The sequence below is a fragment of the Vulpes vulpes genome, chromosome 12 (assembly GCF_048418805.1).
Source record: "Vulpes vulpes isolate BD-2025 chromosome 12, VulVul3, whole genome shotgun sequence".
Classification (NCBI taxonomy): domain Eukaryota; kingdom Metazoa; phylum Chordata; class Mammalia; order Carnivora; family Canidae; genus Vulpes; species Vulpes vulpes.
The window spans coordinates 70490629-70518523 of record NC_132791.1 but is presented as its reverse complement, the minus strand read 5'-3'; the positions used below and the strand labels follow the sequence as shown (position 1 = coordinate 70518523).

General features: G+C 44.9%; 1 protein-coding gene across 3 annotated transcripts in view; it reads left to right on the top strand.

The window, feature by feature from the left end:
• The first annotated feature begins 233 nt into the window (after positions 1-233).
• The window catches only part of PHYKPL (5-phosphohydroxy-L-lysine phospho-lyase), a 35489-nt gene continuing 7827 nt past the window's right edge, over positions 234-27895 (top strand). Inside the window, exons 1-8 of one of the 3 annotated variants that reach the window (XM_072728795.1) lie at positions 234-394; positions 1176-1294; positions 2575-2734; positions 5703-5777; positions 6310-6397; positions 6475-6591; positions 7514-7596; positions 7828-8053. In XM_072728795.1, coding sequence (XP_072584896.1) covers positions 336-394; positions 1176-1294; positions 2575-2734; positions 5703-5777; positions 6310-6397; positions 6475-6591; positions 7514-7596; positions 7828-8053 — 927 coding nt within the window. In that variant the 5' untranslated portion in view covers positions 234-335. The remainder of the gene's footprint in view (positions 395-1175; positions 1295-2574; positions 2735-5702; positions 5778-6309; positions 6398-6474; positions 6592-7513; positions 7597-7827; positions 8054-27895) is intronic. The other 2 variants (XM_072728797.1, XM_072728798.1) reach the window with 2 other exon arrangements.

The following is a 27895-nucleotide window of genomic DNA, read 5'->3' as shown; positions in this document are numbered from 1 at the left end:
TTCCCAGTTAACGCTCACGGGGCAATCCAGGCGACACAGGAGGAGGCGACTCGGAGACTCAGCCCTGACCTCAGGGACGGAGCCGCAGTGGGCTCACCCGGAGCCCTTCGTTCGCAGAGAGGGAAAGTGCGGCGTCGGGAGAGAGGCGGGGGCGGGGCGGGGCCGGGGCTCGAGATGGGCCTGGGCGGGGCCGGGGGCGGGGGCGGGGCGGGGGCGGGGCTCGAGATGGGCCTGGGCGGGGCGGGGCGGGGCGGGGCGGGGCGGAGCGGGGCCTGGCGGCTGAGCACGCCAGAGGCTTCTCGGCGCAGTCTCCGCGCGACCACGCGCCGGGTGCTATGGCCGCCGGTCGGCGCGGGAAGGTCGAGACGCTGGCCCTGAGGCGGCGGCTGCTAAGGTACCGAGACGGTAGCGAGGGGCGGTGCGCGCCCGCACGACGCGCGCTCGTCGAGCGCGGAGCCCGCGGAGCCGGCGGAGCCCCGGGACCGCAGCCCCAGCCCCGCGGCGCCCCCGCTCCGCCGCCCCCGTCCCCCCCCCCCCCCCGGCTCCGCGGCCAGCCGCCGCCCCCCCCACTGCGCTCCCTGAAGGCCTGTGCCCCGGCCCCGGCCCCGGCGAGGACCTCCTCCTCCGGGTCGGCCGGCGCGCCTCCGGGACCTGGGCCTGGCCTGAGGCTGACCCGGAAGGGGCCTGAAAGTTCAGACGAAGGGTGGGCGTGGGGGCGCGTTTCTCAGGAAGCCTCAGAGGGACAGTCCACCCAGGACCCGTGAGGGGGCGTGAGGCGGCGTGAGGCAGCCCCGGGGAGGCCACGGAGACGCTCGGCTGGCCGGGACCCTAGGACTGAGCGGCAGCCACCTGATGGGGGCGCCCTCCGTCGCCGCCCTGAGGAGCCCCCGCCTTTCCTTGGGGATCCAAGGGACTAAGGCGGGCACCTGCAGAATGAGCAGGGCCATACAGCCTCCCGGTGACTTAGGCAATTGCGCTGTGAGCAGCTTCTGAGCCATCCCTTTCCTCCTTTCCAGCCACCTGTACAGTGGGGTCTAGAAGCAGGGAAGCACACTGCGCCCTTCAAGCCTTTGTGCCTTCCAGAAACTCAGGGGGAAGGGGAAGGGGTCTGTGGTGGGTGCACTTGTCCCTTCAGGTCTTCAGACGTGGCTGTCCACTGCTTGCTGTCCCCACAGCAATTCTTGCAGACTCTTTTATCCTGAGGATCCTATTAAGATTGTCCGGGGCCAAGGACAGTATTTGTATGATGAACAGGGTGCAGAATACCTCGACTGTATCAACAACGTGGCTCATGGTTAGTATCATACCTGGGGCCGGTGGGGCAGGGGACGGGGCTGAGGCTGTGAACCTGGTCCCAGGTGACCCCGAGATTGTAGAGAGAGGTGGGGAGCTTGAGTTGAGCAGAGGAGCCCAGTCTTTCAGGTGTAGCTACTGTAGAGTTTCCACGCGGCTGCTGTGCTAAACCAGACAAACCTAGGTCTGAAGTCCAGTTCCTCTTGGGACTGGTGGCCAGCTCAGAGAGCGTCATTCCACCTGGCCGTGACCAGCCACACAGCAGAGCCCTGGCCAGGTGCTGGGGGTCATGGCAGGGCTTCAGCCCCAGCAACCTTCTCAGGTGCTAAGCAAGGAAACTGAAGTAGGAATTCAGTTGTCCAGGTGGGGCTGCCAGAGCTGATGGAGCCAAAGGGAGCCTGTAACCCAGCAGACACATTAGGAGTTAATGAAGTAGAGGGTAAAAAAAAAAAAAAAAAAAATGAAGTAGAGGGTAAAAGCAGGGTCTCTAGGGGCGCCTGGATGGCTTAGTCGGTTAAGCATCTGCCTTCAGCTCTGATCATGATCTCAGGGTCCTGGGATCAAGCCCCTGCTCAGCCGGGAGCCTGCTTGTCCCTCTCCCCCTGCCCCTACCCACCCCCACACACACTTGTTCTCTCAATCTCTCTCTCTCTCAAGTAAATAATTAATATCTTCAAAACAAAAAATGCAGGGCCTCTAGTCCAGACTACCTGAGTTCATATCCCTGCCTTCCACTTAACTCTGCTCCTGGGCAAGCTACTTAATTCTCTGTGCCTCAGTTTGCTGATCTGCAAAATAAACATGGTAATATTCACCTCAAGGTGTTTTGGAGAAATAAGTGAGTTAATTTGGATAATTTGCTTTGAGTGTGCCTGGCACGTGGCGAGTCCTCAGCACATGTTCACTGTTGTAACCCCTGGCTGTTGGCAGTCAGCATTGCCTCCAGCCCCCCTGACTAGCAAAGAGGTCGGGCCTGCCCGCAGACGCGCCCCACATACTGTCTGTCAAACAGGCCTCAAGAAGCTCCCTTAAAGACCTGGATTTACTAGATAAGGATTTTGTCAACGACGTTTTTCTTCTGCCAGAATCTCAGGGACACCTTTCCAAGTCTGCCTTTCCAGAACCAGCATCTCTGTCACACACACCTGTCTTCAGACTCCCCTCTCTTCTCCCCACTCCTCCCCCACAACTGCTCTGCTAGGTTTATGGACGGGGGCTGAGGGAGGCCCAGTGGGAATGGCTTAGCAGAGCCACCATGTAATGGAGGTGGCCCTCTTCCAGTTGGCCACTGCCACCCTCTCGTGGTCCAGGCGGCACACGAACAGAACCAGGTGCTCAACACCAACAGCCGATACCTGCACGACAACATCGTGGATTACGCACAGAGGCTCTCAGAGACCCTGCCGGAGAAGCTGTCTGTGTTTTATTTCCTGAATTCTGGGTAAGTGGACTTTGGCCAGCCCCCAGCAAGAGGGTGAGATGCTGAAGACTGACAGAACTGCTCACGTGGGCGAAACCTAGTGCAGCTGACCCAATGTGCCCTGGGGGAGAGGCAGCCTTGGCCTGGCTGGCCGGGTGCCCGCATCCCCAGCTGTAGACCCTGGCACTGACTCTGTTGGGTCCAGTTTTCTGGTCTCTTACTAAGGCATGCCATTACCTCCGTTCCGTGACTGCCAGTTCCGTGATTGTCCTTGGGACTTACCTAGGTGATCTGTTCCCTTGTTTCTGCCCTATGAATATCCATCAGAGCTCGGGGGTTACAGCCGAAATCCCTGCCCTCAGGTTGCTCAGTAAGGAATGAAAACCTTGAGTGGTCCTTCACAGAAATGCAGAATTACTAATTACTAAATGGGCCATCGTCTGGAGGAGAAATAAGGGACCTGATGAGGCAGAGATACAGTGAGGGGCTCCAGGCTTGCTCGGAGAGCGTCAGAAGGAACACTACGAGGCAAAGAGCTGATGAGCAGGAAGGAAGCTGCCCACGTTGGAAGTGGGCAATGGAAGTGGAAGTGTTCTTGTCAGGGTTCCTCAGCACCCAGAATAGCTAGTGCAAAGCCCTGCAGCAGGAAGGGCATGGCACCCGGCACACTTGAGGACCCAAAGGGGGAGGAGCGGGTATGAGCCGACACATTCCAAGTGAGAAATTTGTTTTTATCCTAAGGGTGTTGGGAAGCCATCTGAGGGTTTTAACCAGGCAAGTGAGGGCTTCCTCAGAGCTGAGGAAGAGCAAGAATGGACACTGATAGGCACCAGCTCAGCGGCCTGGTTGACAGGTGATGGTAGTTCACACTAGGAGTGACAGTGGGAACAGAAGTGGCAGATGATGATGTGTGCATAGAACCAGCCTAGCCCACCTGGGAGAGCACGTTCCTACAAATCCTGTGCCCTGGCATATGGAATCTAGTGATGAGCGTTAGCATCATCATTGTCATTCTCACACACCAGTCCCCAGTAATTTCTAGGAAGTGGAATTTCCCATCTTCATTTTGGCAATAAGGAAACAGTCGTTCAAAGAAAGGATCCAGCTTGGCCCAGGGTCATCCACATAGGAGAAGGCAAAGCCAGCACCAGTGCGTCTCTGGGAAGAGCAGAGAGCTAGGTCCAGGAGTCAGAGCTCTCTGGGCAGTGGACAGTGACATTTGCTAGTTTACTCCACCACATTCACTCTGGATTCCAGTGACTTCCACATTGCCAAACCAGTGGCCTCTTTGTTGTCTTTGTCTTGTTCTGTCTCTCGGCAGCGTTGCTAGTGTTGCCACTCTCTGGAAATGCTCTCTGGTCTTGCTCCAGGTTTCTGCAGCTGTCTTTCTGAGCCTTCTCCCTCTGTGATCTCATCCGTTCCCATGGGCTTAGATATCGTCCATGTGCTGGTGATTCCCAAATTTGTGTCTCAAGCCCACGTGTGCCAGGTGCAAGGTTCCAACAGCCTACTTCTGGACCATCTCCAACTTGATGTGTCCAAAAGGAGTTGGTTGTCTTCTGCCAACACCTGGTGTGGGACCAGGGCACAGGCTCTCCTGGCCATTCATAGGATGCCATTCCCAGGATGACATCCCCTGTCAAGGCCACCTCCACCCTGTCTTCCCTCATAAACGGCAGTATCATCTGCATCTCTGCTCCAGGCAGGAACCACACACCCTTCCAGGCTCGCATCATGTCCCCATCGTCTGTCACCAGGTTTGTCTTCTACCTCTGTCTTCTACCATCTTTCTGCTCTCCATGGTGTCCTCCTAGCTCTCCTCCCCACCCCTTCTATTCCATTAGGCCCACACAGCCAGAGGCCTCCTCCCCAAGTAGGAGCTGAATCATGTCCCTTCTCAGATTAAACTCTTCAGAGGCGCCTGGCACAGGCTCAGTCGGCAGAGTTTGTGACTCTTGATCTTGGGGTTGTGAGTTCAGGCTTCACACAGAGTGAGTTCAAGGCCCCCATATTATTTTTAAAAAAATAAAATCTTTTAAAAAAACAAAACAACTCTTCAGTAGCTTGGCATGGCACAGTGAAGAAAATCTGGCACCTTCCAAGGCCCTGTATGCAAGGCCCCGGAGTGTCTCTCCTGAACTGGGTTACTTACACTGCCTAGAACCTTCCCCCTGGGGACCCGGTTCAGGTGGCATCTCCTCCCCGAGTTTTTCCCTGACCCCTGTCAGGTTGGGCTACCATGACAACACCACAGACTGGGAGACTTAAGTGATATAAACGTATTTCTCCTGCTCCTGGAGGCCAACATCCAAGAAGAGGGGCTCAGCAGCTTTGGCTTCTTTTAGGCTGTCTCCCTGGTATATGATTGGCCACCTTCCTGCTGAGTCTTCACTGGGCGTTCTATATCTCCACGCCTCTTGTGTCTCCGTGTGTCCACATTTCCTCTTAGGAGGACTCAGGTCAGATTGGATTAGGGCCTGCTCTGCCCACCTCATTTGAATTGAATCACCTCTTTAAAAGCCCTGCTTCCAAATACAGTCACATTTGTAGCTGCTAGGGGTTAGGGCTTCAGCATAGGAATTTGGGGGCACACAATTCAGCCCATCAGACCTCTTTATCTGAAGGGAAGCATCTGCATGGTTCTCTTGGGACACTTATCAAAATGATCATTCTTTCATTTTTTCATTTTTGTTTTGTTTTGGCTTGACTTGGCCTCCCTGACACATACTAAAATGTAAGTTCCAGGAGGGCCAGGACCTTTCATTTATTACTCCTCCCATCACCACCACCCAACTCTTAGCACATTAAAGGCATCTGATAAAATTTTCACTGAATGATTGAGCTCAAACGACTCACAAGTGGTATCCTGAGGATCTTCCTGCTGCTGAAAGGGCTCCTCATTTCCTCCTGGTTTCTCGGTAGGAAGCATATATCCATAAGGAAAGCCCTTGGACAGCTGTCTGAGCAATGCCGTCCTTTTCTGTCACAGGTCAGAAGCCAATGACCTGGCCCTGAGGCTGGCCCGCCAATACACGGGACACTGGGACGTGGTGGTATTAGACCAGTAAGTGCCCTTTCAGGAGCCTGGGTCTACCACTTACTGGGGATCAGTAAGGCTCAAGCTTTGAGTGCCTTGGGCAGGAGGATGAGGGGCCTAGGCTACTAGAGGGAAGCATAAGGACCAGGCCGCAGAGACACCCCTACATACACCAGGGGGCACTTCCCCCAGGCCTCTTCTGGGAGTGAGGGATACTTTGTAATGTCACGAGAATTGGCCCCATGCTTTAGGTATTGAGTATCTGCTATGCATGAGGCCCAGGGCTAGAGCATTATCCCCTTCGAGATTCATGACAGTTCTGCAAAAGAAACCTCCAACTTCACAGAGGAGAGCACTGAATCCAGAGAGGTTAAATGGTGAGTCACCAATACCTAGCTAGTAAGTGGCCTTTCAGGAAGTCTTGCTGGTTCCCAGCCCCAGAACTTGGGGACTGGGTTGGGTCGGTCTTCCTGTGGCTCCTGATAATGAGGAGACAGTCATTGGGGCTGGGCCACGGAGTCCGTGCCACCCAGGCCTGAGCCCTCCCTTCTCCCCTCAGTGCTTATCACGGTCACCTGAGCTCGCTGATCGACATCAGTCCCTACAAGTTCCGAGACCTGGATGGCCAGAAGGAGTGGGTCCATGTGGTATGCACTGCCAAAGTGGGCAATAGGTCGGTGCCCTCCCTCTGGCCTGAATGACATGGTGCTGTCACTCCCCACAGGCACCTCTCCCAGACACCTACCGGGGTCTATACCAGGAGGACCACCCCGATCCTGCTGGGGCCTATGCCAACGAGGTGAAGCGCGTGGTGAGCAGCGTGCAGGAGAAGGGCAGGAAGGTAACCACTCTGCAGGGTCCCATGAAATGGAACAGCAAATGTCATTTCTTTCCCTACCAGCACAGTGCTCGACACTGGGGACCCTGAGAGACCCTGGAACTAGGGCCCACCCTTGAGGAATCTAGTAGGAGGTTTGGGTGCTCAGCAGGGAGTTTAGATAAAGACATGTCCTGGGTGCTACCGGAGTCTAGGGATGCGGGCTGGACTGGTGTGGGTGTGAAAGAGGGTCCTCAGAGGAAGTGCTGCCTGATTTCAGTGAGGAGGAGCTAGCACTCACAGTGGGCAGGAGAGGGGCAGGTAGGAGAGGAAAGGCATCCTAAGCAGAGGGGCGGCCTGAAAAGGTGGAACCCCATCAATGTGGGGTGGCCTGGCCGAGCTGGCAGGAGATGAGCCTGGAGAGGCAGGTGGGACACCCCCACACCCCAGTGCCATAGGACCACAAGGTCTGTGCTGAGCAGCTGAAGGCCACCGGGAACCTTTGAAGGGAGAGTAATAAGAGGGGATGCAGGAGGCCAAGGCAGAAAGCCCCACGTGTGCCAGGAGGTAGACACAGGAGGTACCGAGATACAGACGCAGACGATGAGGAGGCAGAGGCTGTGCTGACTCATGGATCATGGATGGAAGCCGCATTTCTCTCCATGGGGGGGACAGGAGTCACCAGGCAGGGACGGGGAAGCCCCATGGGGGAGGAATCAGTGAGTTTCATTTGGGACATGCTAAATACAAGGGGCCCGGAGAGTCCCACATGGTAAGAGTTGGTTTGCTTCTCGAGAGAAAACCCAATCACAGGCCAGATGTGATCCGGAGCTCAAGGTGACCATATGGCAATGCTGGCGACTTGTCTCGCCAAGGAGCCAGCGCTGAGCCAGCATACCACCCCATGTCTCCACGGGGTGGCCCCACCATCCTATCTCATCCACAGATTGCAGCATTCTTCGTGGAGTCTCTGCCCAGTGTCGCGGGGCAGATCATCCCCCCTGCCGGCTTCTTCCAGGAAGTGGCAGAGTGAGTAGCCCTGAGGGGGCGCTATAATGGGGCTTCCCGACATTTGTTCCTAATTCCAGCCTCAGCTTGGCCTCTTGACCAGAAAGAAATGGTAGCCCTGAGAAAGCCAGATGCCTGCCTGATGCCCCCACCTTGTTGCTGGCAGAGCCAGGGTTCAGAGTCCAGGACCCCCCAGCTCTGGTCCCATCCCTCTTGCCACAGGCCCCATCAGCTGTGTGTCCTCTGCTACAGGCACATCCACGGGGCCGGAGGGGTCTTTGTCGCAGACGAGATTCAAGTGGGCTTTGGCCGAGTAGGCAAGCACTTCTGGGCCTTCCAGCTGCAGGGAGAAGACTTTGTCCCCGACATTGTCACCATGGGCAAGTCCATTGGCAATGGCCACCCTGTAGCCTGCGTGGCCACAACCCAAGCTGTGGCAAGGGCCTTCGAAGCCACTGGCGTTGAGTACTTCAACACGGTGAGTGCAGGCTCTGGGACAAGGGGGCACTGTGGGTTCTACTGGGCCTCAGCCTGCTTGTTCTTCGCGGGCAGAGGCCACAGCCCTTCCCCTATACCCAGCACAGACTTCTAAGATGCTGCTCTCAGGGGGTTCCCACAGATCAGAGGAAAAAAACACACAACCTTTAAAAACTAGCATTGATCCAAAAACTGTCACAAGAGAGCATGCCTTGTCTCGTCTGCAGGAAGAATACAAGGGGCCCTCCCTTCCCCAGATGCTACTGCTGTGTGCCAGGCTCTGCTCCTGGGCCGATGCAGATGTGTCAAGAGTTCCATCTGGGTGCCTACTGTCTGGGAGCATAGTTGACATTCCAGTAGGAGCTTCAAGGAGGACATGGCTCCCCATCCTTGGGCTGCAGGCTGGAGAGCTTTGCCTAAGTGAAGTGGGTCCTTGTGTCACACTGAGAGAACATGCAGTGGATGTGGGGAGCGTGGTGGTCACCGGGGGCTTCCTCAGAGCTGAGGAGGCCAGGCTGATCCTGCAGGCAGTGACGAGCCATGGAACAGTTTTCACTGGGGACAGATGAGATGTAAAATAAACATTAGAGAGATCTCTGGCAATCAGTGTGGAGAAAGAGCTGGAGGTGGGGAGACCCATCCAGGCAAGAGAGGAGGCCTAAATGTGGGTGTGGGCCAGGGGGCAGGAATAGGAAGGGACAGTGTCGACAAGGGGAAGAAGAACCCACTGTGACTTCCCGAGAAAGCCAGTTTGAGTTGAAGGCTGAAACAGGTCAAGATTGGGCAGGATGGTGGAGAGGAGGCAGAGAAGGTCGTTAAGGGCAAGGGCCAAGGACTCGGCACATCGTCACTAGATGCCCAGGGGACACACAGGTGCCCTGGACAAGCTCCCTGTTGAGGCAAGAGAATGATGGAAGTGGTGTGATGTCGGCCCTCGGAGAGCACAGGAACAGCATAGGGGATGCAGAGAGGGGCAGAGAAGAGGTGTGGGACAGACATTGGAGACATCATGTGGGTGGAAGAGCGGGAGGCAGTAGCCCTGGGGGCAGGAAGGAATGTGTCCCTTGGGGTGAAAGACAGACTACCCCATGGAACACTATCTGGGGTTTTGTTTATCTTAACCTGAAGGGCTTGTAGTTAGATTATATAAACTGATTCTTTAAAGACTAATCCTCTGTCCCTCCACCATCGTCTCTTAACCACTTAACTGGTTACCTTTTTTTTTTAAGATTTTATTTATTTATTTGAGAGAGAGCGCGCGAGATCACAAGGAGCGGGGAGGGGCATAGAGCGAAGCAGGCTCCCTGCTCAGCGTGGGACTCGATCCCAGGACTCTGGGATCATGACCTGAGCCAAAGGCAGACGCTCAACTGACTGAGCCACCCAGGCACCCTAACCTGATTACATTACTCTGATTAATGTTGTAAGCATCAAGAAGCCATCATTCCAAATGGAAGTTAGGACCTGGACAGTGACCTGCATCTATCCATGTGGCTGCCCCCTGGTGCTGTTTCCTTGCCCCCACCCCTACCCTGGTAACCAGCACCAGGTTCATTGTTCATTCTGGTTGTTTTTAGCCTTATAAAGAGTGTATCATGCTGTGCATTCTTTTAGGAGATTGGTCTTTTCCACCTAACATTATATCACCAGGAGTCCATGTTGTTTGTCACCAAAGTTTGCTCCATAATATCCCACATAGGAACATGCCGTGATTTATTTGTCTATCCCTGTTGATGTGCTTTCGGGTTGTTCCCATGGTTTTCGCTGCTATAAACATTTTTAGAAGTTTCTATTTTGTAAGAGTTTTTCTTAGGAGGAGGCCTAAAAGTGGACTTGCTGGGTCATGGGGTCTCTGTCCACTCTGTATTTGAGACGATGACCTGTTTTCCAGAGTAGTTCAAAAGTTAACTATCAGTGGTGTATAAGATTCTGTGAAAAAAAAAAAAAGATTCTGTGGGTCCACTTCCTCTCAAACACCTTTGAATTTTTGCCAGGCAAGTAGCATGTCAAATGGTACCCCCTCAAATCAGGAAATGGTCTTGATATACCATTCCCTGGTTTCAAATTATGTGAAACATCTCTGTAACAAATGTGCTCGTTAATCCCCATCACCTGTTTACCCCATCCTCCACCCTCCTCCCCTCTGGTGAGCACATCAGTTTGTGCGCTAAAGAGTCTGTTTCTTGATTTCTCTCTCTTATTCCCTTTGCTCGTTCTTGTTTCTTAAATTCCACATGAATTAAATCATATGGTATTTGTGTTTCTCTGACTTATTTTACGTACCATAATGCTGTAGTTCCATCCATGTTGCAAATGGCAAGATTTCGTTCTTTTTTATGGATGAATAATATTCCATTGTATATATGGAGAGATACTTTATCATTCGATGGACACTTGGGCTCTCCCATGCTGTGGCTATTGTAAATACTCCTGCTATAAACCTAGGGGTTCATGTATCCATTTGAATTAGTGTTCTTATATCCTTTGGGCAAAAACCCAATGGTGTGATTGCTGGATCATAAGGTAGCTCTATTTTTAAGTTTTTGAGGAACCTCCATACTGTTTTCCACAGTGGCTGCACCAGTTTGCATTCCCACCAACAGTGCACAGGGGTTCCTTTTTCTCCACATCCTCACTAACACCTGTTTCTTGTGTTGCTGTTAGCCATTCTGGCAGGTGTGAGGTGATACCTCATGTAGTTTTGATTTGCATTTCCCTGGTGGTAAGTGATGATGAGCATCTGTTCATGTGTCTGTTGGCCATCTGGATGTCTTTTTTAGAGAAATGTCTGTTCATGTCTCCTGCCCATTTTTAAACTGGATCGTTTGTTTTTTGGGTGTTGAGTTTTATAAGTTCTATATATATTTTGGATATCTTCATATGTTTATTGGCCATGTGTTTCCTCTTCTGTGAAATGTTTTTTCTTTTGCCCATTTTTTGACTGAGTTACTAGAGTTTTTCTTATTTGTGATGCTTCTAGTGCCTCGTATGTGTGTGTGTATATTTGTGTGTGTGTACATATACATAGGCATACACACATATATATATATATTATTAATACTAGCCTTTTGTCGGGGCACCTGGGTTGCTCAGTGGTTGAGCGTCTGCCTTTGGCTCAAGTCATGATCCCAGGTTCCAAGGATCTAGTCCCGCATCGGGTTCCCCATGGAGAGCCTGCTTCTCTGCCTATGTCTCTGCCTCTCTCTCTCTCTCTGTCTCTCATAAATAAATAAATAAAACCTTTAAAAAAAAAAATACTAGTCCTTTGTCAATTTTGTAGGTTGGATCCCTCAGTAATTTTAAAGGGATTCTAAGTCCAAAAGTAGGAGGACCTGGGCACCAGGAGGGCTCAGTCTGTTAAGCATCTGACTCTTGATCTCAGGTCAGGTCTTGATCTCAGGGTCATGAGTTCAAGCCTTGCACTGGGCTTCATGCTGGGAGAGGAGCCTACTTTAAAAAAAAAAAAAAAAAACGTGTAAAGACCGGGATCCCTGGGTGGCACAGCGGTTTGGTGCCTGCCTTTGGCCCAGGGCGCAATCCTGGAGACCCGGGATCGAATCCCACATCGGGCTCCTAGTGCATGGAGCCTGCTTCTCCCTCTGCCTGTCTCCCCGCCTCTCTCTTTCTCTCTCTCTCTCTCTGTGACTATCATAAATAAATTAAAAAAAAAAAAGTGTAAAGACCACAGCATTATTCAATTCTAGGTTTTTCAAATCTTTTTATTATTAACATACGACTAATGACACTGAGGTCAAAAGTCATGTCTTATGTGATACTTTGTAAAATATGTTGAGGTGATTTGTTACTTGATTATTCTACATTTTCTTAAGAAAAATGTGTATTCCCTAAATGTTTGCAGAACTCTGTAAATGTCTCTTAGGTCACACTTGGTTTTGTTTTGTTTTTTTTAAGGTCACACTTGTTAACTGTATTTGAATCTTCTGTATTCTTGCTGGATGTTTTCTCTACATAACATATCAATAATTGTGTAGAAATATCAGTATTTTAAAACATCAATTTTTCCTTGTATTACAGTTAAGTTTTTGCTTTATTTAAGCTTTGAATATATTTAAGTATATTTTTTATTTCTATATGTTCATTGGGAATTGAATTTTTTTATCTAATTTTATTTTTAAATAATATCTACACCCAGTGTGGGGCTCAATCACTACCCTGAGATCAAGACTCGCATGCTCTGCCTACTGAGCCAGCCAGCCAGGCAACCCAGGGAATTGCATCTTTTTTTTTTTTTTTTTTTTTTTTTTAAGATTTTATTTATTTCTTTGAGAGAGAACATAAGGAGAGGGACAAGCAGACTCCCTGCTGAGCCGGAAGCCTAACACAGGCCTCGATCCCAGGACCCTGAGATCATGAACTGAGCCAAAGCCAGACGTTTGACTGAGCCACCCAGGCATCCCTTGAATCTTTTAAAATTTGAGGTATAACTAACATATTAGTTTCAGGTGTACAGCATAATGATTCAATATTTGTTTCAAAATGATCACCAAAATAAGTCTAGTTAGCATCCATCACCACAGATAGAGATTTTTTTTCTTGTCATGAGAACTTTTTTTTTGTCATGAGAACTTCTAAGATCTACTCTCTTAGCAACTTTCAAAAATAAACAGTAGAGCATTATTAACTGTAGTCACCATTCTGTACATTATACCCCTAGAACTTATTTATTTTTAAAGATTTTATTTATTCATGAGAGACACAGAGAGAGGCAAAGACACAGGCAGAGGGAGAAGCAGGATCCGTGCAGGGAGCCCAATGCGGGACTCGATCCTAGAACTCCAGGATCACGCCCTGAGCCAAAGGCAGACGCTCAACTGCTGAGCCTCACCCAGGCATCCCGAACTTATTTATTTTGTAACTGGAAGTTTGTACCTTCTGATCATCTTCACTCATTTTGCCCATCCCCCAACACTGCCATCTCTGGCAACTACCAATATGTTCTCTGTATCTACGAGTTCCATCTTGAGTTTGTTTTTTTTTTATTTTACTTAATTTTATTTACTTGAGAGAGAGAGCATGTGAACAGGGGCAAGAGGGGAGAGGGAGAAGCAGAGTCCCTATTAGGGAGCCTAATATGAGGCTCTGTCCCAGGACCCCCAGATCATGACCTGAGCCGAAGGCAGACCCTTAACCCACAGAGCTACCCAGGTGCCCTGCTTTTTGCTTTTTGTTTTGATTCCACAAATATGTGAGCTACGGTATTTGTCTTTCTCTGTTGGACTCATTTAACTTAGCATTATGTCCTCAAGGTACAGGACATGCTGTCACAAATGGCAAGATTTCTTTCTTTTTTATGGTTAATGTTCTATTATGCATATATACCACATTTCCTGTATCCATTCAACCACGTGTATACACTTAGGTTACTTCTATGCCTTGGCTATTGAAAACAGTGCTGCAGTAAACACGAGGGTGCAGATATTTCTTGGAAATAGTGTTTTTATATCCTTCTGATAAATACCCAGAAATGGGATTCCTGAATCATGTGGCAGTTCTATTTTTAATTTTTTAAAGATTTTATTTATTCATGAGAGAGACAGAGACCTAGGCAGAGGGAGAAGCAGGCTTCCTGTGGGGAGCCCGATGTGGGACTCGATCCCAGGACCCCGGGATCATGCCCTGAGCCAAAGGCAGACGCTTAGCTACTGAGCCACCTAGGCATCCCTATTTTTAATTTTTTGAGGAACTGCTATGCTGTTTTCCATGGTGGCCGCCCCAATTTACATTCCCACTAACAGAATACGAGGGTTTCCTTTTCTCCACATCTTACCAGCACTTGCTATTTCTTGTCTTTTTGGTAATAGTCATTCTGACAAGTTATGAGGTGGTATCTCATTGTGGTTTTGATGATAAATGACATTGGGCACCTTTTCACGTACCTGTTGGCCATCTGTATGTCTTCGTAGGAAAATATCTATTGAGATGTTCTGCCCATATTAATCGTATTTTTTTGCTCTTGAATGATTTCTTACATACAACTTCTTATTAATTCAGCTCCTTTCTTTCTATCAATAAAGCTCCATTCTTACATAGAACTCCTTATCATTACAATCCTTACATACAGCTCTTTTTCAAATACATGATTACAAATATTATCTCCAGTTAGGTCAATTGTCTTTTCATTTTACTGATGGTTTCCTCTGCTGTGCAGAAGCTTTTTGGTTTAGTGTAGCCCAAATTCTTTGTTTCTGCTTTTGTTGCCTTTGCTTTTGATGTTAAATCCTAAAAATTGCAAAGAGTGATGTCAAGGAACTTACTGCGTATGTTTTCTTCTAGAAGTTTAGTGGTTTCAGGTTTTCAGATTTTTAATCCATTTCAGTTCATTTGTATGTATGGTGTAAAATAGTAGTCTAGTTTTCCAGGAATTGAATCTTTATCATGAGAAGTATCTTTTCCATTCCAAATAATGATTCTGCCTACTAAATTGTATTTTATCTGATACTAAAAAGCTATTCTAGCTTTCGATTAGCTTTAGGTGTGTTTCTTTTAACAAGCAAATATCTAGAATTGGGGGCGGTTTAGTCTAAATCCACTAATATTTGACTTCAAAGTGATTAGACAATTTAAATTTAATGCAACTAGGGCAGCCCGGGTGGCTCAGCAGTTTAGCGCCACCTTCAGCCCAGGGCATGATCCTGGAGATCCGAGATCAAGTCCCGCGTCAGGCTCCCTGCATGGAGCCTGCTTCTCCCTCTGCCTGTATCTCTGTCTTTCTCTCCCTCCCTCTCTCTCTCTGTCTCTCTGCCTCTCTCTCTGTGTCTCTCATGAATAAATAAATAAAAATTTTTATTAAAAATAAATTTAATGCAACTATTGATATATTTAGACCTGTTCCTAACATCTTCATTTATAATTTTACTTTATCATACATTTTTTTAGTATCTGTATTAAAAGTATTTCATCCCAAATTATTTTCAGTACAAGCCTTTATATTACAAACCTACCTTCTGAAATCCTGAGTGAATATTTTTATCAGGCCCTTATATTTAAATATTTTAGCTAAATATAAAATCTAGGTCCTATTTTCCTACAGCATGTTAAAAGTATATTCCATTGTTACCCTGAATGCAATATTGAGGGGCAGAAATCACTCATTCTTTTTCAGTTGACATAATTTACATACCCAAAGAATTCACTTTTTTATTTTTTTTTTTAAGATTTTATTTATTTATTCATGAGAGAGAGAAAGAGAGGCAGGGACACAGGCAGAGGGAGAAGCAGGATCCATGCAGGGAGCCCAACGTGGACTGGATCCGGGGCCTCCAGGATCAGGCCCTGGGCCAAAGGCCGGGGTTAAACCACTGAGGCCCCTCCTCCCCCCAGGGCTGCCCAAATTCACTCTTTTATTTTTTTTTTTTAAGATTTTATTTATTTATTCATGAGAGAGACACAGAGAGAGAGAGAAGCAGAGACACAGGCAGAGGGAGAAGCAGGCTCCATGCAGGGAGCCTGACGTGGGACTTGATCCCGGGTCTCCAGGATCACGCCCTGGGCTGAAGGCAGCGCTAAACCACTGAGCCACCTGGGCTGCCCAAATTCACTCTTTTAAATAAGAATTCAGGGGCACCTGGCCTGCTCAGTCGGAAGAATGTGCAACTCTTGATCTCAGGGTCGTAAGGTCAACCACCACATTGTGTGTAGAGATTACTTCAATAAATAAATAAACTTTAACTACAAATTCAGTAGGTTCAAATTCAAGTATAAACCGGTGGGTTTTAGTATACTCACCATGTTGTGCAACCATCATTTTATTGTCTTAATTCTGGAACATTTTCATCACCCAAAATGCAGCCCTATACGCATTAGCAGTCACTCACTCCCCATTGCCTTCTCTAAGTCCTAGCAGTCACTGCCTCCTTTCTGCCTCGATGGATTTGCCTATTTTTGACATTTCATAATGAATCACAAAACCATGTGACCTTTTGTGTCTGACTCCTGTCATACTTTCAAGGTTCATCGGTGGTTAATTCTTTCTTAGGAATGAAAATAATTGGGATCCCTGGGTGGCGCAGCGGTTTGGCGCCTGCCTTTGGCCCAGGGCGCGATGCTGGAGACCCGGGATCGAATCCCACGTCAGGCTCCCGGTGCATGGAGCCTGCTTTTCCCTCTGCCTGTGACTCTGCCTCTCTCTCTCTCTCTGTGACTATCATAAATAAATAAAAAATTAAAAAAAAAAAAGGAATGAAAATAATTCCTTTGTGGGACACCTCGGTGTCTCAGCGGTTGAGCATCTACCTGCCTTGGGCTCAGGTCATTATCCCCGGATCCTGGGGAGGAGTCCCACATTGGGCTCCCTGTGGGAAGTCTGCTTCTCCCTCTGCCTATATCTCTGTGTCTCTTATTAATAAATGGATAAAAATCTTAAAAAAAAAAGAATTTCATTATAGGAATATTGCAGATTTCATTTATCCATTCTTCAGTTAATGACCACTTGGGTTATTTCCCTTTTTTGGCTCTTATGAATAATGCTGCACTGAACATTTGTGTACATGTATTTGTTTGGATGTATATTTTCAGAAAAGTTCTCCTGAGTATGTACCTGTAAGGGAAATTTCTGGATCATATGGCAACCCTCCTTTTTGAGGAATGGCGGGACTTTTTCAAACTAACTATACCACTTTACATGCCCACCAAAAATGTATGAGGGTTCCAGTTCCTCCATACCTTCCCCAGCGTTTGTGATTTTCCATCTTTTATTACTGCCATCCCCATGAGTGTGAAATAGTATTTCATGATGATTTGCATTTCCCTCCTGGCTAGTCATGTTGAGGTTCTTTTTATGTGGTTATTAACAAAGTCATATATTCTTTGGAAAATGTGTACTCATGTCCTTTGCCCAGTTTTTTAATTGGGTTACTTGTCTCTTTTTGCTGAGTTATAAGAATTCTTTATATAGGGAACCCTGGGTGGCGCAGTGGTTTAGTGCCTGCCTTTGACCCAGGGCGCGATCCCGGAGACCGGGGATCGAGTCCCACGTCGGGCTCCCGGTGCATGGAGCCTGCTTCTCCCTCTGCCTGTGTCTCTGCCCCTCTCTCTCTCTCTCTGTGTGACTATAATAAATAAATAAAAATTAAAAAAAAAAAAAGAATTCTTTATATATCCTAGGTACTAATCCTTATCAGATAGAAACTTTGGCAATATTTTCTCCCATTTCTGAGTTGTCTTTTCACTTTCTTGGTAGTCTTCTCTGAAGCACAAAGGTTTTTAATTTTGAGGGAACCTAGGATGCCTGAGTAGCTCAGCAATTGAGCATCTCTGCCTTTGGCGCAGGGCATGATCCCCAGGTCCTGGGACCGAGTCCCACATTGGGCTCCTTGTAGGGAGTCTGCTTATCCCTCTGTCTATGTCTCTGCCTTCCTCTGTCATAAATAAATAAGTAAAATCTTAAAAAAAAAAAAAAAAAAAAAAGACTTTGTGAGGGAGTCTATTTTTTTCTTTGCTTACTAGTGCTTTGGAGTCATAGCTAACAAACCACTGCCTAATCCAACGTCATGAAGATTTCCACCTTGCTTTCTTTTAAGAATTTTATGATTTTAGCTCTTAAACTTAAGTCTTTGGTTTATTTTGAGGTAATATTTTGCATATGGTATGAGGTAGGGGGGTAACTTGACTCTCTTGTATGTGGATATTCAGTTGTCCCAACACCATTTGCTGAAAAGACTATTTTTATCCCATTGGATGGTCTTGACACCCTTGTCAAAGTTGACCAGCAACAAAAGCTAAAATAAGCAAATAGGATTACATCAAATTAAAAGCCTTTTGTAACAGAAGGAAACTATCAACAAAACACAAAGGCAATGTACTGAATGGGAAAAAGTACTTATAAATTATACATCCAGTAAGGGGTTAATATCCAAAATATGTAAAGAACTTACACAACTTGAGATGCATGGCTCAGTCAGTTAAGCGTCTGCCTTCAGTTCAGGTCATGATCTCAGGGTCCTGGCATCAAAGCCTGCATCGGGCTCCCTGCTCATTGGGGAGTCTGCTTCTGCCTCTCCACCACCTCCCCACACAACACACTCATGCTCACTCTTTCAAATAAAGAAATAAAATATTTTTTTTAAGATTTTATTTATTTATTCATAGAGATGCAGAGAGAGGCAGAGACACAGGCAGAGGGAGAAGCAGGCTCCATGCAGAGAGCCCGATGACGCGGGACTCGATCCAGGGTTCCAGATCACACCCTGGGCTGCAGGCGGCGTTAAACCGCTGCGCCACTGGGGCTGCCCAGAAATAAAATATTTAAAAAAAAAAAGAACTTACACAACTTTATTAAAAAAAAAACAGCTGAAAAAGGGACAGAAGACTTGAATAGACATTTTTCCAAAGAAGACATATGGATGGCCAACAAACACATGAAAAGATACTGACCATCACTCATCATCAGCGAAATGCAGATCAAAACCACAATGAGAAATCTCTTCATACCTACCAGAATGGCTGTTATCAGAAAGACAAAAAAATAACAGGTTGGTGAGGATGTGTAGGAAAGGGACCTCTCATGCACTGTTCATGGGAATGTATATTGGTGCAGCCACTATGTAAAGTAGTGCAGAGGTTCCTGGAAAAAATTAAAATAGAACTACCATATGACCCAGCAGTTCCACTTCTAGGACTTTATCTGAAGAAAATTAAAACCAATCCAAAAAGACCTATACACCATTGTGTTCATAGCTGCATTATTTACAAGAGCCAAGATAAAGAAGGAGCCCATCTACTGATGAACAGATAAAGATGTCTCTATCTCCTGTCTCTCTCTTTCGCATACACACACACACACATACAGGAATATTATTCAGCCATTAAAAAAGAAAATGAAATCTTGCCATTTGTAGCAACATAGATGGAGAGCATAATGCTAAGTGAAATAAGCCAGTCAGAGACAAATACCATTTGATTTCACTTTAGTTTGGAATCTAAAAAACCATTGATACTGAGTTTTGAGAGTTTTTATATATTTCAGATGTTAACTCCTTAGGAGATATATTATTTGCATATCTTCTCCCATTCGGTAGGTTGCCTATTCTGTTCATTGATGACTTCCCTTCACTGTGCAAAGTTTTTCAATTTGATGTAATCCCGTTTATTTTTACTTCTGTTGTGATTGTCCAGATCCAAAAAGGTATTGCTAAAACAAATGCCCACGAGTTTACTGTCCATTTTCTTCTAGGACTTTTATGGTTTTAGGTCTTCTGTTTAAGTCTTTAATCCATTTTGAGGGATCCCTGGGTGGCGCAGCGGTTTGGCGCCTGCCTTTGGCCCAGGGCGTGATCCTGGAGACCCGGGATCGAATCCCACATCGGGCTCCCAGTGCATGGAGCCTGCTTCTCCCTCTGCCTATGTCTCTGCCTTGTCTCTGCCTCTCTCTCTCTCTCTGTATGACTATCATAAATAAATAATAAAAAAAATTAAAAAATCCATTTTGAGCTTATTTTTATGTATGATGTAAAAAAAAAGTCATCCAGTTTTCCTAACATTATTTATTATTTATTGAGGGGTTTGTCTTTTCTTCATTGTATATTCTTGCCTCCTTTGTTGTAGATTAATTGGCCATATAGGTGTGGTTTTTTTTCTGATCCATTCATCTACATGTTTAGTTTTGTGTTGTGCCAGTGCCATACAGTTTTGATTGCTATAATTTGTAGTATAGTTTGAAATCTGGGACCATGATACCTCCAGCTTTGTTCCTCTTTCTGAAGGTTGCATTGGCTATTCAAAGTCTTTTGTGGTTCCATACAAACTTTAGGATATTTGTTCTAGTTCTGTAAAAAATGTCATTGGGTATTCTGATAGGGATTGCATTGAATCTGTAGATTGCTTTTGGTAGTATGGACATTTTAATATTCTTCCAATCCATGAGCACAGTACATCCTACCATTTATTTTTGTACTCTTTAATTTCTTCCATCAGTGTCTTAGAGTTTTCAAAGTACAGGTGTTTTATCTCCTCAGTTAAACTGATTCCTAGTTATTTTATTCCTTTTGATGCAGTTGTAAATGGGATCGTTTTCTCAATTTCTGCAATAGTTTGTTACTAGTAGATAGAAACACAAAAGAGGCACCTGGGTAGTGCAGTCAGATGAACACTCAACTCTTGGATTTGGCTAGACTTGTGATCTCAGGGTCATGGGATCGATCGAGCCCCACGTCAGTCTCTGGGCTCAGCACAGAGTCTGCTTAAGAGTCTTTCTGCCCCTCCCCACTGTTCTTTCACTCTCTAAAATAAGTCTTTGTGTCTCTGCCTCTCTCTTCGCTCTCTCTGAATGAATAAATAAATAAATCTTAAAAAAAAAAATGAAACAACAGATTTCTGTATATTTTATATCATGCAACTTTACTGAATTCCTTTATACTAATAGTTTCTAGGTGCAGGCTTTACAGTTTCCTCTATTGTAATAGCTCATCTGTGACTAGTGGCAGTTTTACTTCTTCCTTTCCAATTTGGATGCCTTTTATTTCCTATTCTTGCTTGATTGCTGTGGCTAGGACTTGCAGTACTGTTCAATAAAACTGGCAAGAATGAGAAAAAAAAACTGGCAAGAATGGACATGCTTGTCTTGTTCCTGATCTTAAGATGGGGGAATAAAGTTTTCAGCTTTTTCCTATTAAGTATGTTAGCTGTGAGTTTATCAATGGCCTTTATTACGTTGAGGTATGTTCTGTCTATACCCACCTTTTTTAGAGTTTTTATCATGAATGGATGTTGAATTTTTTCAAATATTTTTTCATCTATTGAGCTGATTGGATTATTTTTATCCTTTGTTGATGTGGTGTATCAGATATGATTGGCAGATATTGAACCATCCTTGCATCCTGGTGATAAATCCCATTTGATCATGGTGTATGATCCTTTTAATATATTAGCTGAATTTAATTTACTCATATTTTCATTGAGGATTTTTGCATCTATGTTCATCAGAGATATTGGCTTGTAATTTTCTTTTTTTTTTTTAATATCTTTGATTTAGATATGGTAATGCTGGTCTCATAAATATAAGTTTGGAAGCATTCCTTCCCTTTCAGCTTTTTGGAATATATTGATATTTTGGGAAGGATGGGTATTAACTCTTTAAATGTTTGGTAGAATTCACTTGTGAAGCTGTCTGGTCTAGCACTTTTGGTTTTGGGGAGTTTTTGGACTGCTGATTGAATTTACTAGTAATAATCTCTTCAGGTTTTATTTCTTCCTGTTGTAGACTTGGAAGAGCGTATGTTTCTTCTTTTTTTTTTTTTTTTTAATTTTTTATTTATTTATGATAGTCACAGAGAGAGAGAGAGAGAGGGGCAGAGACACAGGCAGAGGGAGAAGCAGGCTCCATGCACCGGGAGCCCGACGTGGGATTCGATCCCGGGTCTCCAGGATCGCGCCCTGGGCCAAAGGCAGGCGCCAAACCGCTGCGCCACCCAGGGATCCCCTCTTTTTTTTTTTTTTTTTTTTTTTTTTAGATTTTACTTATCTGAGAGGAGAAAGTGAGTAAGAGAGCATGAGTAGGGGGCAGGGGGCAGAGGAGAAGCAGTCTCCCCACTGAGCAGGGAGCCTAACATGGGACACAATCCCAGGACCCCAAAATCATGACCCAAGCTGAAGGAAGTTGCTCAACCGACTGAGCCACCCAGGCGCCCCAGATTGTGTTTCTAGGAATGTATCCATTTCTTCTAGGTTGTCCAATTAATTTATCCTTTGTATTTCTGTGGTATTGGTTGTAACTTCTCTCTTGCTTTTCTTTTTTTTAAGATTTTATTTATTTGACACAAGTAGCACACAAGCAGGGAGAGTGCCAGGCAGTGGAAGAGGAAGAAGCTGAGCAGGGAGCTTCAATCCCAGAACCCTGGGATCATGACCTGAGCTGAAGGCAGACCCTCAATTGACTGAACTACCCAGGCACCCTACTTCTCTTTCACTTCTAATTTTATTTGATCCTTTCTGTCTCTCTCTCTCTCTCTCTCTTTTTTTTTTTTTTACAAGTCTGGCTAAGATTTTTCAATTTTGTTTATTTTTTAAAGAACCAGCTCAGGATGCCTGGGTGGCTCAGCGGTTGGGCATCTGCCTTTGACTCAAGGTGTGGTCCCAGGATCCGGGATCAAGTCCCACATCAAGCTCCTTGCATGGAGCCTGCTTCTCCCTCTGCCTATGTCTCTACCTTTTTTTCTCTGTGTCTCTCATGAATAAATAAAATCTCTTAAAAAAAAAAAAAAAAAAAAGAACCAGCTCTTAATTTCATTGATCTTTTCTGTTTAATTTTTTTTAAAGATTTTATTTATTTATTTGAGAGAGAGACAGAGAGCATAAGTGGTGAAGAGAGGGAGAAGCAAGCTGATGTGGGGCTCAATCCCAGGACCCTGGAATCATGACCTGAGCTAAAGTCAGACACTTAACCAACTGAATCACCCAGGTGCCCCTATTTTTTTCTTTTTAGTCTCTATCTTATTTACTTCCACTCTGATCTTTATTTTCTTCCTTCTACTAACTTTGGGCTTTGTTCTTTTTTTTTTTTCTAGTTCCTTAGGCGTGAGATTAGGTTGTTTATTTAAGATTTTTCCTGTTTCTTGCTTGTGTCACTATACTTCCCTCTTAAAACTGCTTTTGCTATTTCCCATAGATTTTGGAGCATTGTGTTTTTTGTCTAAAGGTATTTTTTCATTTCCTCTTTGATCTATTCATTGACCCATTGGTTATTTAACAGCATCTTGTTTAGCCTCCATGTGTTTGCACTTCTTCCATTTCTTTTATTGTAATTGATTTCTACTGTCAAATTGTTGTGGTTGGAAAAGATGCTCAGTGTGACTTCATTCATCTTAAATTTCTTGAGACTTGTTTTATGGCCTTACTTATGATCTATACTGGAGAATGTTCCATGTGCACTTAAAAAAAATGTATATTCTGGGCAGCCTCAGTGGCCCAGCAGTTTAGCACCGCCTTCGGCTCAGGGCATGATCCTAAAGATCCAGGACTGAGTCCCACGTTGGGCTCCCTGCATGGAGCCTGTTTCTCCCTCTGCCTGTGTCTCTGCCTCTCTCTCTCTTTCTCTCTCTCTCATGAATAAACGAACGAAATATTTTTTGAATAAAATATTTTTAAAAAAATGTATATTCTGCTGTTTTTGTGATGGAATATTATGAATGTTCTTTTAAGTCCATCTGGTTTAATGTACCATTCAAGGCCAAAGTTTCTTTATTTTCTGTCTGGATGATCTGTTGATGTAAGTAGGATGTTAAAGTCCCCCTATTACTGTATTACTCTCAGTTTCTCCCTTTGCATATGTTATTATTTGCTTTATATGTTTAGGTGCACCTATGTTGGATGCATAACTATTTACAAGTGTTTTATCTTCTTGTTGGAATGATCCCTTATATATAATATCCTCTGGGCAGCCCCAGTGATGCAGCGATTTAGCGCCGCCTGTAGCCCAGGGTGTGATCCTGGAGACCCGGGATCGAGTCCCACATCAGGCTCCTGGCATGGAGCCTGCTTCTCCCTCTGCCTGTGTCTCTGCCTCTGTGTGTGTTTCTCATGAATGAATGAATGAATGAATGAATGAATGAATGAATGAATAAATCTTTAAAAAAATATATCCTTCTTTATCTCTTATTATACTTTTTGTTTCAAAGTCTATTTTGGGGGCACCTGGGTGGCTCAGTGGCTGAGCATCTACCTTTGGCTCAGGTTGTGATCCCATGATCCTGGGGTCGAGTCCCACATCAGGCTCCCTTGCAGGGAGCCTGCTTCTCCCTCTGCCTGTATCTCTGCCTCTTTCATGTCTCTCATGAATAAATAAATAAAACCTTAAAAAACAAAATAGAGTCTGTTTTGTTTGGGACTCCTGGGTGGCTCAGTCAGTTAAGCATCTGCCTTTGGCTCAGGTGATGATCTCAGGGTCATGGGATTGAGTCCTTCATTGGTCTGCCTGCTCAGCGGGGAGTCTGCTTATCGCTCTGCCCCTTCCCCTGCTCATGCTCACACACTCTCTCTCTCAAATAAATAAATAAAATCTTTTTTAAAAAATAGTCTATTTGTCTGACAGAAGTATTGCTACCCCCCCCTTTTCTTTTCAATTCTGTTTGCATGGAATATCTTCTGCCATCTCTTTACTTTCAGTTTGTATGTGTCTTTTAATGCTGAAGTGAGTCTCTTGTAAGCAGCATATAGATGGGTACTGAGTTTTTTTTAATCTATTCACCCACCCTGTGTCTTGATTGGATCATTTCGTCCATTTACATTTATACTGATTATTAATAGGTAAATACTTACATTTTGTTCGCTGTTTTCTGGTTGCTTTTCCAGTTCTCTATTCCTTTTTCTCTTATTCTCATCCCTTGTGATTTGATGACTTTCTTCAGTGTTATGTTTAAATTCCTTTATTTTTGGTGTGCTAATACAGGTTTTTGGTTTGTGGTTACCCTGAGGCTCCTAAACAACAACCTGTGTATAAGGGCACCTGGGTGGCTCGTGGTTGAGCATCTGCCTTCAACTCAGGTTGTGATCCCAGGGTCCTGGGATCAAGTCCCACATCAAGTTCCCTGCAGGGAGCCTGCTTCTCCCTCTGCTCTGCCTATGTCTCTACATCTCTCTGGCATCTGTCTGTTTTGTGTATTCATTAATTGTTGCAGATATAGATTTTAGTACTTTTGTCTTTAACCCTCATTAATTTTATAAATAGTTGATCCACTACCTTTTCTATGTTTGCCTTTTCCAATGAGATTTTTTTTTTCTTTCATGTAGTTCCTTATTTCTAGTTACTGGCTTGTGATTTTTTTTCTTTCTTTTTTCTATATTTCTATTTATTTCCACTTCAATCTTTAAGATTCCTTTCCTTCTGCTTGCTTTTGGTTTTGATTGCTCTTTTTTGTAGTTTCTTAAAGTGGAAAGTTAGACTATTCATTTGAAATCTTTCATCTTTCTTAACATACATGCTTACAGACATAAATTTTCATATTCATACTACTTTCACTGCATCCCATAAGTTTTAGTATGCCTTTTTCATTTTCATTCATCTATATATTTTCATCTCCTTGTGACCTCTTTGACCCATCGGTGCACTTGGGAAAAGTGTTTATTCTTTTTTTCGAGTGCTCTGTGTTAGGTGTAAATTGGTTTATAGTGTCATTCAATTCTGTTTCCTTGTTGATCTTCTGTTCAGTCATAGCAGTTACTGAAAATGAGAGAATGAACTCTCCATTTGTCACTGAATTGTACATCTCTGCTTTCAGTTTTGTCAGTTTTTGCTTTATGTATTTTGAGTCTCAGTTTTTACGTACACGTGTTTGCAATGATTATATATCCTTGTGACTGACTCTTGGCATTCTGTTTCTTTCTGTTGCTAATACTAATTTTAAGCTGCAAGTCTTTTATGTCTGATATTAGCACAGCTACTCCAACTCTTCTGGTTACTGTTTGCATGGTTTATCTTCTCCACCCTTTTGCTTTCAACCTCTGTGTCTTTACCAGTGTTCTTTATTTCTTCATGTGGATTTGAGTTATTTGATGCCTTTTCATCTCAGCCTGAGGATATACCACAAGTATTTTTTGTAAAGTATGTTAGTGACACATTTTTTCAGTTTATATTTATCTGGAATTGTTTTAGTTTCCTGTTTATTTTTTTATTTTTTAAAAAGATTTTATTCATGAGAGACAGAGAGAGAGAGAGGCAGAGACATAGGCATAGGGAGAAGCAGGCTCCATGCAGGAAGCCCAATGCAGGACTCGATCCCAGAACTCTGGGATCATGCTCTGAGCCAAAGGCAGACAACCACCAAGCCACCCAGACTTCCCAGGTTCCTGTTTATTTTTAAAGGATTCTTTTATATAGAATTTTTGACTGGCAGTCTTTTTCTTTCATTACTTTAAATATCTCATCCCACTGCCTCTGGCCTTTATTGTTTCGGATGAGGAATCAGCTATTAATCTTGTTGAGGATCTCTTGCACAAGTCACTTCTCATGCTGATTTCAGTATTTTTTATTAATTGAGATATAATTGGCATACAGTATTCTATTAGTTTCATACAACATGATGATTCAATTATTTGTATATATTGTGAAATGAGCACAATCTAGTTGACATCCATCATCATATGTACCTATGATTTTTTTCATCTGAGAACTTTGAAATCTGTCTTAGCAACTTTCAGATACATAATACTATAGTCAGCATGCTGTACATTACCTCCCCATGAACTACTTATTTTATAACTGGAAATTTGTTATCTTTTGACCACCTTCACCCATTTCTCCCACCCTCTGTCTTTGTGTCTCTCCTCCTCTCCTTCTGGGAACTCCTGTTTGCAAATGGTTTCCTTCATTGTGTTCCACAGGTTGCTGAAGCTCTGTTCATTTTTTAATTTTTTCTTTCTGGTTATCAGACCAGTCTCGATTGACATTATCTTCAGATTTGCTGATTTCCTTCATCTGTTTGCTCCAATCTGTTGTTGAGCCTCTCTGGTGAATTTTTCGTTATAGTTACTGTGCTTTTCAACTCCAGAATTTCTATTCTTTTTTTAATGATATTCTGTATTTGGTGATACGTCATCTTCATGCATTGCTTTTTAGTTCTTTTTAGTTCTTGCAATATGGTTTCCTTTAGTTGTTTTAATATATGCATACCATCTGATTTAATGTCTTTGTCTAATAAGGCTGCCGTCTTGGCTTCCTCAAGGACAGTTTCTACTGATTGTTCCTCACCCCACATAGGAGTCTTGCTTCCTGCACATTTCATAATTTATTTATTTTTATTTATTTATTTTTTTAAATTTATGATAGTCACACACAGAGAGAGAGAGAGGCAGAGACATAGGCAGAGGGAGAAGCAGGCTCCATGCACCGGGAGCCCAACGTGGGATTCGATCCCGGGTCTCCAGGATCGCGCCCTGGGCCAAAGGCAGGTGCTAAACCGCTGCGCCACCCAGGGATCCCCGTTTCATAATTTTCTGTTGAAACCTGGACATTTTAAATAATCTGTCAACCTTGGAAATCATATTCCCTCCTTATGGTTTGGTGGTGTTTTTTTACTACCTGTATAGTGCCATTTCTGAACTAGTTCTGTATGTAGCCTTTACTTGGCTGGCTTAATGATCATCTAATGATTGGACAGATACCTCCTTAAAAATCTGTCTCAGCCTTTGACAAGTAGTTCCGTGTGTTAGTTCAATACTCAGCCAAGCAGCTTATTACTCTGCCTCAGCCTTTACTTCCTCCTTCTGCAGAGCCTCAAGGCAGCCGGTGGCAGGAGCTTAGAGCTTTTCAGGTCTTTCCTGAACATGCACATGGCACAGGACACGAACATAGCCCTATGTGTACACATGACCTTCTAGATTCCCAGAACTGTGTCAAACCTTGTTCATTTTCTTCCTGTTGCTCCTCTGGGGTGATCTTGGGGCAATGATCTACCTATTGTGCTAGTTCAGCATCTTGGCCAGGTCATGATTCTAAACAAAAGATACTACTAATATATATATATATATATACTCTACCTCTTTAAGTTCACAGTTAATACTATACAGTAAGTAGCATCGGCCCATCCCCTTGTTCATCTCACACGTAATTTGTTTTGGGCATATCAGAAATCTGCCTCCTGGCAGAATCACCTGGGAAGCCTGTGATGACCTCAAGTATGGGGCTCTGCACACTAGCTCTGAAGCCCATCTACAGGACACCATGACACCCCCAACTGAATGGCTACAGTTCAAAAGACTGAAATTTCCAATCATTCCATGAGAGCTCCTGGAATCTTGTATGCTAATGATGGGAATGTGATAAGACACAACTACTTTGGGAAAGCTTCACGATTTTTTTATAAAACTAAATACACATTTACTATTACAACCCAGC